The 11,753-nt window shown below is 30.7% G+C and overlaps 1 protein-coding gene across 1 annotated transcript; it reads left to right on the forward strand.

Moving 5' to 3' along the window:
* Positions 1 to 961: 961 nt before the first annotated feature.
* LOC107413968 (5-amino-6-(5-phospho-D-ribitylamino)uracil phosphatase, chloroplastic) lies at positions 962 to 4,971 on the forward strand. Its single transcript, XM_016022040.4, has 11 exons — positions 962 to 1,155; positions 1,267 to 1,386; positions 1,697 to 1,765; positions 1,913 to 2,017; positions 2,365 to 2,419; positions 2,890 to 2,963; positions 3,263 to 3,346; positions 3,443 to 3,583; positions 3,893 to 3,958; positions 4,219 to 4,328; positions 4,571 to 4,971. Exons 1-11 carry the CDS (start codon positions 1,051 to 1,053, stop codon positions 4,737 to 4,739), a joined length of 1,098 nt encoding a protein of 365 aa, XP_015877526.2. The 5' UTR covers positions 962 to 1,050; the 3' UTR covers positions 4,740 to 4,971.
* Positions 4,972 to 11,753: the final 6,782 nt, after the last annotated feature.

An 11,753-nucleotide genomic window follows, 5' to 3' on the forward strand; every position in this document is an offset into this window, starting at 1 on the left:
ATCAGTGATATAAACATTTGCACAAATATGTGACAACGATTGGAAAGTGGTAGTGGCGGCCTTGGATTAACTAAAACTTTAGTGACTCTTCAATCAACTAATAAATGTTTTTTTTTTTTTTTAAATAACTAATAAATTTGGTCCTTCAAATAGTTTCGAAGCAAATTGAAAGCTTTAACTTGCTTTGCTATCTTATAATTCCATTTTTAAACAAGAAAAAAAAAATTAAATATTCAAGAAAAGAGAGCATCTCTTTTTATCAAATAGATTTAACCTTTGTGGGTTACTCGTTCTAATACTATCGAATATGATTTTTGAAGATCCATTTACATATATATATATATATATATATTTAACATTTATAATAATTTTTTTCCTTTTATTTCCTTATTTTGAATATATAATTTTTTATTTATAAATATAAATGGTTTATTAATTAAATCATATATAAATATATATATATATAAAAGACAAAGCGATCAAAATATTTAGTCTTAAAAAAATCTGACTATTCAATAACCCATCTTGATTTTGAGTTAGAAATCAAATAAATTCTTTACTTATTTAAAAATGTAAAATTCTCCATATTTTTTACATTTGTCAACGGACTTAATTGCAATTCTTGTCGATACTTATCAACTTCAGTTTCCAAAATCAAATTTGTTACCTATATTGTAAGCGGAAAAAAAAAAGGTGCATTAAACTCGTATAATTTTATTTTATTTTTGGACGTTGGCACTAATAAGTATATATTTACTATAACGGTATATATCTCTCTCTCTCTCTCTTTTTTAAGGTTAAAACTATAATATGATAACATTTGGAAAGATCACGTGACATCTTGAAACTAGGAGGGTCACGTGTCCTCCATATAAATTTTACACGAGCTTTTTTTTTTTTTTTTTTTTTTTTTAAAATTTAAATATATAAATATATAAATATTTTTTTTACAAAAAAACAAAATAGAGAAGAAAGAGAAATCCAAAGACGTAGAAGCAACTTTCATTTTATCTGCGGCCGGGTGGTTTCGGCGCTGTAATTCCTCTGGGAATGGACTGCGCTCGTAGCAATTTCAGAAGCTCATCTCTGCTTCTTCCATGTCCACTTTCCTCTCGTCTTTCCCACTTTCTTTTCCCTTCGAAGCTCAGATTCTCTGTAAGCCTCTTTTCTTTTCTTTCTCTGTTTCTTTCTTGCTTTAATTTCATTTTCTGTTTATTGGGTGATTGCCGTTTTGTTTGAGCTTCTAACCGTTCATATCTTTGATAGAGACTAAAACGCCTGGACCTGATTAAGCATCACCTGATTGTCAGAAACGCTTGTGGGTTCGACGGAAATGGCTCTGTTAATGGTTTTCCTATCACACCTAGCAAGCTTTTCATGCAAGAGGTTATTGAATTTTCTTGCCCCCTCTTAAAAAATTCTATATTCTTTTATTGGGTGTTTGAAAAATGATTTATTTATTTATTTATTTTTGAATTTAAGCTTTCAGAAAATTTCTATTGCAGACTTCTGGGTATGCCTTAATTTACATGGTTTTTTTGGAAGATATTGATGAATTATTCGATGTTGAAGAGACCTATATATATATATATATATATATATAAAAGGGCTCTGATTTGTTTTTCCATTGTTTTCTAATCCTCAAATAGTATGTTGGTGAATTTCATAGCTTGCTTTTCTGTTACTTGTGTTTTAGGCGATTGGAGCTGAATATGGGGAAGGTTTTGAGACTTTTAGACCGGATGGGCCTCTAAAGGTCGATGTGGTAAGGATTTTGGTGGATGATTTATTATTTTTAGTAATTATCTTTTTCTTCAAAGTATTTATCTTATCTAATTTGATTTTGTTTATCTATGCTGGAGGTTTTTAGCATAGTCTGTGACTTACCTTTGTTAATTCTTGTTGCAAATAGGATTTTTTGAACGACAGATTGCAAGAAGGTTTTCTTCAACGTATACGCTATGCCATGAAGCCAGATGAAGCTTATGGTCTTGTTTTCTCTTTTGACAATGTAGTGGTAATTTTCCAAACTTTTGCAAAATTTATGTAACACTCAGTACTTGACTTTGCCACAGTTAAGTAGCTACAATGTAAATGGTTGACATATAAATTACACTAGTTATCTATGACTTAAGGATGCCCCATTCTGGGGTTTGAGTTTAAAGAGACAAGAACATGATCAGATAATTATCAAAGTGAGCAAAGTAAGAGAAGATAGTATTATGACTCAGAATTATGATGACAAAGGCTTTAGTAGTTTTTACAGTTTTCCGTTTTTTTAATAACTTTGTACACATGCATACATCTAAATCTGGCGGTCTGTTTGTGTATATGGCCGAATTAATTGCATGTATTGTGTTTCAGGCAGATACTCGAGCTTTGAAGATGTCTGCATGGAAGCAGCTTGCCTCAGAAGAGGGTATGGATCTTGTCATTTTAAATGATATTTCCCCAAGAATAAGTACCATAAATATTGGGTATTTTTTGAATAAGACTTAAGTTATACACTATGTTTTTTATTTTTGTTCTTTTAAAATTATGGTCTTAGATTGTCTCTGATTCATACTTTATATTGGTCGACGGTCAATTGATATGAACCGCATAGTCTCTTTTCCCACCAGATAATTAGTTCTATTGCTTTCACTTTTGAGTTGAATCAGAGTGAAATTTATTATATGTGTATTAATTAAGAATACAGTCATATTCCCATTCTTCACCCCTCAAAAGGAAAACATATATGTATAAAAGAACAGAAAAAGAGTATGAGGGTAGGTGTGTTTTTACAGGTTAGCAGACCTCTGTTTCCTTGTTCAGAGAGTCATTTGAAACAAAAAATCTACTAATATCTGATAAATTACCTTTTTCTTTCACTAAAAATTGATTTTGCAGGAAGGGAAATTCCTGAAGATGGCAGTGTGCAAACACAGATGCTATATGCTGGTGCTGGTCATGTGTTGCATAAGGTTAGTGATCATGTGTTGTTTTCTTTCTTTTGAGCAGTAGTTAGCTATTTCCATACCAGTTCTCTTAAGTATTTTTTCCCTTCTCCATTAGTATGGCTTAGTTGTGATCAGCTAGTCAAATCTGGATTAGATTCTTGCGAAGCCAAATGCTACTTTTGGCAGTCAGCTTTATTTATTTAGTATATTCCAGCATTTGTTGGAAATCCTTCAGTTATTATTGACATAGTTATTTATATCTTTTTGTTTCCTGGCAACAATCTTTTCTCCATGTTGTCTCACAAGTCTCTGAAAACCATCAGCTTTTACCCTGGGACGAAGCTGAAAGCGAACTGGATCGGTTGACATTAAGATTTTCACAGTTGTATTATGAAAATCTTCTCAGTGTGAGTGTCCAGTTTAGCATACTGACTACATTTTATTTTATCTCGTGGATACAACACTTGATATAACTTTCACTTTCATCTTGTTTTCCCATTTAGTTAGACAAACCCTTGGAGGGGCTCAAAGAATGGCTGGATGCTGTATCTACTGCTCGCATCCCTTGCGCTTTAGTTTCAAGTCTTGATCGGAGAAACATGGTAGAAGCCCTAGAGCGAATGGGACTCAACAACTACTTTCAGGTCAGTGATCTTTTCAGCAGTGGTACATAATTTGTTTAGACATTTTTCTTATGATGGGCTGGCATGATATGCAATTTTATTTTATATAATGGTGAACTAGTATGGTTTTGTGGATCGTTTCCTTTATATGGAGACATGCTTACATGAAATAGTGGTTCGCTATTTCCCTTCCCTGCTCTGCTGTACAACAAAATTGCTTTTTCTTTTACATAAATTGTATTTCATTCTTTGCTGTTTACAAAAATTTTTTTGTAACACAACATGCTTGTAGAACTGCCTCTGCTGATTCTTGATTTCTTGTGGTTGTAGGCAATTGTGACAGAGGAAGATGGCATGGATTCTATAGCTCATAGGTTTCTTTCTGCAGCCGTGAAGGTATCTGTAACTCATATTGAATATGAATATATATATATATATACATATATATACTTGGCCTTCCTTATAAATATATTATTGATGGAGTAGTTAAATGCTTATTCTATTTCATGATTGAAATTGGATGACTTCCAATTCTGATGTAACTTCATTCTGTAAGAGTGGGTGCAACATGAATTCTATTAAAGTTCCATAAAATTTATGGAGATTGAAGTTTTTTATTTTTCATTTTCCAGCTGTTGTTGTTTTTTTTTTGGCAGCTCGATCGGAAACCTTCCAAGTGTGTGGTGTTTGAGGATGACCCTAGAAGCATAACTGCCGCCCACAACTGCACGATGATGGCTGTAGCATTAATTGGCGCTCATCCTGCGTGCGTACTCATTCAATTACAAAATAATCACATTATTTTATTTTTAGGATTCAGGCATACACAACCACATGCACGCATATGCACATTTGTATGAGAATTTCTCTGTATGCAAAAGCTTTAAAAAACACTAGTAGATACATAGATACATGGATTCCTCTGTTTACATTGTTTACGTTTAGTTTAGAAACATGGCATGCAAACCTTGACACTGCATGTGTTGTGTTTGATGTTGGCATATGCAGGTATGATCTAGGGCAGGCTGATCTTGCAGTTGCTAGCTTCAATGAACTTTCGGTGATCAACCTTCGGAGATTATTTGCTAACAAGGGTTCTACGTTCATGGACCCTCAAAAGCAAATTATTGAGAAGTCTCCACCTAAGAGGAAGCTTACAATTGACACCATTTTCTGATTCTTTCGTTTTTCCATTTCTCCCTTTCTATACCGCTATATCTCCTTGTAATCTAGTGGTTAATCTTCAATTTTTTATGTTTTTTTGGTACTTTTCTTTTTTAGATATACCAAATTTTAGTAAGTTTAGATGTATCCAATTCTCATCTCAGTATAAAAGAAAATATGTAGCATTTCTGAATTGAAATGTGAAAAAGCTTCAATAATGAAAGAGTAGCAGTCTGTTTATGGTAGCTAAGACCAGGTCTGGCTATTGTAATTCCATGCTGGATTGCAGAAGACAATTTTCTGGTCTATTTCTTATTCTGGATATGGATCAGATAGATATCCGTTGAATGAATCCGGTGGATTAGGTGGGGACCCCAAAGATAATTTGTCGTTGCTGTTGTTTTTTATTTTTTATGTACTTGAAAAAAAAAAAAAAAAAGAACTCTTTAAAAGGATTATTGTTTTAGGAAAAAAAACAAATGGCAGTTATGACAGAACAAACAAGTATTATAAATAACTGAAGGGGAAACTTGTTATGAAGAAAGCTTCTTCAATGGAATAATAGTGGAGTAATGGATCTTGCTGCCATTTTCCAACTAGACAGCACCCTAAAAGGGCTATCGGCAAATTTCTTTAATATTTTAGGTCACTAATATTATACCTAAAAAAATTGAACTGATTTTTTTCGAAAGTGTTTTGATATAGTCAGGCTTTTATGAAAGAACTTATGTAGAAAGGCATATTATGTCATGTGCCACATATAAGAAAAGATTTTAATCAATTTTTAAAAGCTTTTATTTTTTTGGGAAAAAGACATGTTATGTCTATAAGAAAAGATTTTAATCAATTTTTAAGAAGCTTTATTTTTTTTTTTGGGAAAACATTAAACTCATTACATCTAAGGAAAAAGAGAATTTCATCTAGCTCCAAATTTGAAACCTGAATGTTATCAATGATTTCATCATAGTGTAAACTCATGTTTTGTCATGTACCACATAAAAAAAATATTTTAATCAATTTTTAAGAGCTTTATTTTTTTGGGAAACATTAAACTCATTATAACTAAGGAAAAGGAGAATTTCACCTAGGTCTACGTTCGAAACCTCAACGTGGAAGTATATTATCAATGGTTTAATTATTAGACAAAATTTCCAAATTCATCAATTTTTAAAAGTTAAATAAACTACTAATAATAATTATTAGTGGACTCTATACATTTTTTTTTTTGGTCGTTATATAGGTTTTATTTTTTAAAAAATAAAAAAATATTTAATTGATGTGTCATTATTTGGTTATCAAATCCTTTAATAATTGGTTCCACATACTTTTTTTGCGTAGTTGTTTCCGCATTTAAGATTTATTATTTTAAAAAATGAAAAAATAATTATGATAAAAAAAAATTTAAAAGAATATTTAAATGATGTGTCATTAATTGGATAATATGGATTGATACATAAATCCATGGCGAGTCTCTTTATAAGTTTCTCACAATTTCTTTTAATTATGACATGCCAGCTTCGCAAATCTCACTTAATTTTAACAAACATATAGATTTTTAAAAAGTGAAATAAGCTTCACAATAAAACTCACAAAATCTCAAGTGACATGGAACAAATCAGAAATATATAAATATATCTTAAAATTTCCTTATATTTCCTTATATTTATCTAAAAATTTCCTTATATACAGCACATAGAAGTCTGCAACACATACACGAATACATTTCTTGAACTGTTCAGGGTTTTTTATTTTTTCCCAAGCATGTCTTATATTTGCAAATAAAATAGACAAAGACAAAGCCAACCAATCAGCTTCTTAAGAATTTATTTGTCGCTGGAATTTGATATTTTGATTATCAGAGGAAGAAGGCCTGCAAATAAATAGGGTTGAGGAATTGGAGAGATTGAAGGAGACGAATAACCCTGATAATCTGCCTGCACTGCAATTGGATCAATTAAACGTGATCTCTATAAGCACCCTGTTTCTAATTTTCCATCAATATAACTTTTTTTTTTTTCTGGGTCTTTTTTATACCTTAATTAATTTGAAGTTGAATATTATCTATGACAATTTATAGGGTTCACAAAGTCATTATTATATACTTTAATTACTTTGAAAGGTTTTAAAAACTAAGGCATTTCAGCATTAAATAAAAAAGAAAAGAAAAAAGAACTAAGGCATTTTAATATCTTCTTGATTGGTTAATTAATTTACTGCAAAAAAGTGTACGAATACAATTTTGATTGGTGATGAACTAGAAATATAAATATAATGCATGATTTATGAAATCTCTTCCATTTTCTTGGGAGCAACCTAGGAGTAAAAATAATAATAATAAGAAAGTGTCTAGTTGTACTATTAAACAAATTTTATATAATTTCATTGTAAATTTATATTTCTAATTTTCATTTAAAATTTCTATTAATGGCATTATTTCAAATATCTCTATCTAACTTACCCTCCACTATAAACTAGGATTGTACACAAAATTTTTATTTTGTTTTTACTTATTTATTTTTTGTCATTTGCCAACGACATGCAACTAGAACAATATTTTCTTTGGTTACTCACATTTTTGTTTCTTGGATCATGGTTTGCTAAACTTCATCATCTATTTTCTGGTTTAGAATTAAATACTTTATAATTGTTTATAAGTATAAAATCGAACATCTTTGACATTTATGATTAAATATATTAAACATGAACCTTTTAAAAAAATTTGAAAGTATAAGGTTGAATAAATTTAAATATATTCAAAAGTACATAACCAAACAATTAAAAAATGTTTAAGTTTCACCACCAAACAATTTGGTAGAGTTTTCATAAATATGAATTTCACCTAAAAGCAATTTGATTGGAAAGAAAATTTCATAGAGTTTCATCTCTCTTAGTTTCATCCAAAACCCTTCTAATTTGTTGCCTAAACATGGCTATCAATTTTCATAGAGTGGTGTTGACATGTTGACCAAACAAGAATCAATTTCCATAACATGATGTTTTAATTGTGAATGATTTGTTGGGGGAAAAAGACTTGTTTTTGGTTTAGTTGGCGAGTACACGGATTTATAATATTTTAGGTATTAAAAATATTATATAAGATACTTTTATATTTTCTATTAATTTAAATGATACTATGTAAATAATGAGAATGTGTAGAGTTCTAATAACTTCTCAAAACATAAAGTATTATTTCAAATTCAAGCTTTTAACCATTTTTTTTTTTTTACTCTTTCTTAAATTTGATAAATGTTGATTGATCGTATATTTTATTAGAACCTATCATGCTCTATCAAAATTTTGACTTTCAATATTCAATCTATTTGCTGGCAAATTGTAAAAATTGGATCGAAGCATAATAATTTCCTCAAAATTTCCTAAAATTACCTATAGGCATCATACACAGATAAGATACCCCGATTTAAATCTGTTATTCGTATTAACAGCTACTATAGGAGGAATGTTTTTATGCGGTTTTAACGATTTAATAACTATCTTTGTAGCTCCAGAATGTTTCAGTTTATGCTCCTACCTATTAGGGTATACCAAGAAAGATGTATGCTCTAATGAGGCTACTATGAAATATTTACTCATGGGTGGGGCAAGCTCTTCTATTCTACTTCATGGTTTCTCTTGGCTATATGATTCAAATTGAAGATTTCACATAACATAATACTTTTGATTGAAAAATCAATTTGATTTATTCCATACCTTTTATTCAATGAAAAATGAATTAGATTCTACAAGATCAAACATATGACACTTAAACAATCATGGAAATGAATAAAAAAAAAAAAAAAAAGAGAGGAGAGGGAAAAAAAAAAAAAAGTAAAATAGAAGAGACCAGATGTTGGTTCTTCTTGTTCTTATTTTTGTTTCTTATGGATCAAAATTCGAGGTCAAGTTATGTCAATATATTAGTAGCTTTTGAACATTGGACAGGGAAATTATAAATAGTTTCCAATAATTTTGAACTAAAAGAGTCAGTTTCCAAAGATATATATATATATATATATATATAAGAAAAAAGAGAAATTTTAGGAAGAAAAATATAGAAATTTAATTAATTTATTTTTTAAAAGAATAAAGGGAAAAAAATTTATGTTGCGGTAATCATGTAGTCTATCAAATTATTAATTATGTGTTATTTTTTTGATTGATTAACTTACTAATATAATTTAATTACGAACAAATTAACCATTGAAAACATTAATATAATTAAATATAAATCAATTAAATAATATATGTATATTTATTAAATTATTTGATAGATTAGATGGTGCTTCAAGTATTATTTTAGACAAAATGCATTTAGTACCATTTAGTTTTAGCCTTTTTTAGTTAGGGGTCTGTAAATTATTTTTTTACATATAATACTCTCTACTATCCAAACCGTTAAAGAAAAACAGATTCTGTTAAAAACCAGTCATGTGAGTTGCACGTGACAACTAAGTTCAATTTTTTAATACTTTTTTGTTTTTTTGTTTTCTTTTTTTTTAATTTCTGAAAAATTGAAAATGGAAAAATGTTTTTAAAATGAAAAATCTAAAACTCACCGTTTTGGTAGATTTAGGAATTTAGTGATTTAAGGATTTTCGTCAAACTGACGAAGAAGGGAGGAAGAAGAAAACAGGCCTTTCGAGATGTTTTCAAAGTGAGGTGAGGAAGAAGAGAAGTGAGATGTCTTCAAGTAGCTCAATTTACTCAACAGAGTTGTTATGCAACTGTGAAAGGTCACGACCTGTTGTGGTGAGAATGTCAATGACCAATACCAATCTTGGGAGGGGGTTTTACTGATGTGATACCCATAAGGTATGTTCTAGGTTTGAAATGCAATATTGGGACGAGGTGTTTCGTGTCGATGGAGTTTAAGGCAAATGCCAATCATTTAGATGATGATTTTGACTTTTTTAAAAAAGTTTTGATTCAGTGGTTGGGGAAACTGTAAAAGCTAGCCAAACAAAATAATTGAATAATAATTTTTGATTGGACACATTGAGATTGGGATTTTGATTTCCGAACATCGAATTAGTACACCATCTTTGAAGCTTAGAGTGCAGTATAAAACTTCGTAAATTCCATTTTTAATTCCCATATTGATAATTAATTATTGCCTATAATTGCTACCCATTTATATGATGACTATACAACTAATAAAATGTCAATGTTTGTAGGATGCTGGAGGATGTAATTTTTTTAAGTGGATTGATGCACCTATATCAGATAATGCAAAGGACGTGGTTGATCATTTAAGGGGGAAAATTCAAAAATTGGAGGATGAAATTCAAGCCTATCTGTAACAAGAAAGGTATGAGAACAGAACGATAGATGATTATAAGGCAGAGGTGGACAATGGATGTTGCGAAATAAGTATATGGAGAAAAATGTTCGAAACTTGAGGGCAAAGTCAACATCGATGCGATCAAAATGAGGAAGCTATACTTTGTATTAACAAGAATTGTGATAGTTTTTATGTTGTTGCTTTGGAGTGATTATAGTTGTGGATCTAAGATAAATAGAGGTTACATGTATTTGAACTAGGGATGACCTGTATGGTTGTGTGGATGGCCTGTAATTGATGTATTTTTCTTACAGTAGTGTATTCAAGTTGAAATTAGATAATGGATGTTCAATGTATGATATAGATTATCTTGTTTACTAGCTTAATATTGTTATGTCATTTTGGTCATAATTTTTGGCTCAAATTGTTTATATTCATGTGCATTATAAATACAATCCAATTAAAAAGTATAGCAGCTTATTCATACCAAGACTCATTCGAAGCAAGATAAAACCTGTTTCAACTAGTTCATATCGACCATTGGTCAATAGACTTTGGAGCATAAAATCAAAGTAATGTAATCCCTGTTGTAGTTTAAGTAGTGGGAAATTTCAAACTAAATTAATCGGAATCTAAATATAATGGGGAAATTAGATAACTTGATATAATTTGAATATACTAAAATATATTGTAGTACAAACTATGTCCATGCATATGCTAAATATGTTCATACATATGCTAAAGATATCCCACACATGTGCTAATTGTTGGAAAATATATTAGAAAACCTTGAACATCAACTACAATCCATTTTCAACTTGGCTGAGATTTTCCTTTTCCTCTGCCTCTGCCCTTACAAATCCTTCTAGAAGGTGGTGGTTGGGTACTGCTCCTTGCCTCTGGCTCTATTGGTTGAGGTTGTTGGTCATCAATGGAAATGCCTCTACCTGCATTTCCTTTTCCTCTCGCTTTCCCCTTGACTCTCCCTCTTCCTCGAGTTTCAGCTGAGGACCCTTCGTCTATCTCTATTGGATGTTGTTCATCAATGGAAATGCCTTTACCTGCACTTCTCTTTCCTCTCGTTTTCCCCCTGACTCTCCCTCTTCCTCGAGTTTTAGCTGAGGACAATCTGTCTATCTCTGTATTATGTGTGGCAATCTGTTTAACATGTTTAAAAAAAAAAACAAATCAATTGACTGTGTGATGATTATTTAAAAGTAACAATTTACATCCATAGCATAAGTTGTGCAGGAAATTTACAAAGTACTTACAACTGCATAATGATATGTGATGATTATTTTAAAGCAACAATTTACATCAATGGCATAAGCTGTGCAGGAAATTTAAGCTTAAATTACAAAGTACTTACAGTTGCATAATGAATTGTAGCTGCAGGTACCATGGTGGCTGCATTCCCATTTACTATGCCATCATTATCATTGTCTCCCTGCCATAAGCAGCAAAAATGTAATAATTACTCATACTACTACACATGTAATAACTGCTCATATTCCATATATTAGTTTGAATATTACCATCTCAGTTGTAGTTACAGCCTCATGGTCAAATTGTCTCCTAAGTCACCATGTTTGTGGTCTCTTCCTAGCAGCTTGCTTACATGACCTCTTGTTGTGTCCCTACTCCTAACAGTTCTTGCACTTGACTGTTGGTCCCCTTGTAGGCCGTGCATTGTTATTCTCGGATGGATATCTCATTCTTACTCTTTTTGGCCTTCCAGTAACCTTTCTA

The sequence above is a fragment of the Ziziphus jujuba genome, chromosome 8 (assembly GCF_031755915.1).
Source record: "Ziziphus jujuba cultivar Dongzao chromosome 8, ASM3175591v1".
Classification (NCBI taxonomy): Eukaryota; Viridiplantae; Streptophyta; class Magnoliopsida; order Rosales; family Rhamnaceae; genus Ziziphus; species Ziziphus jujuba.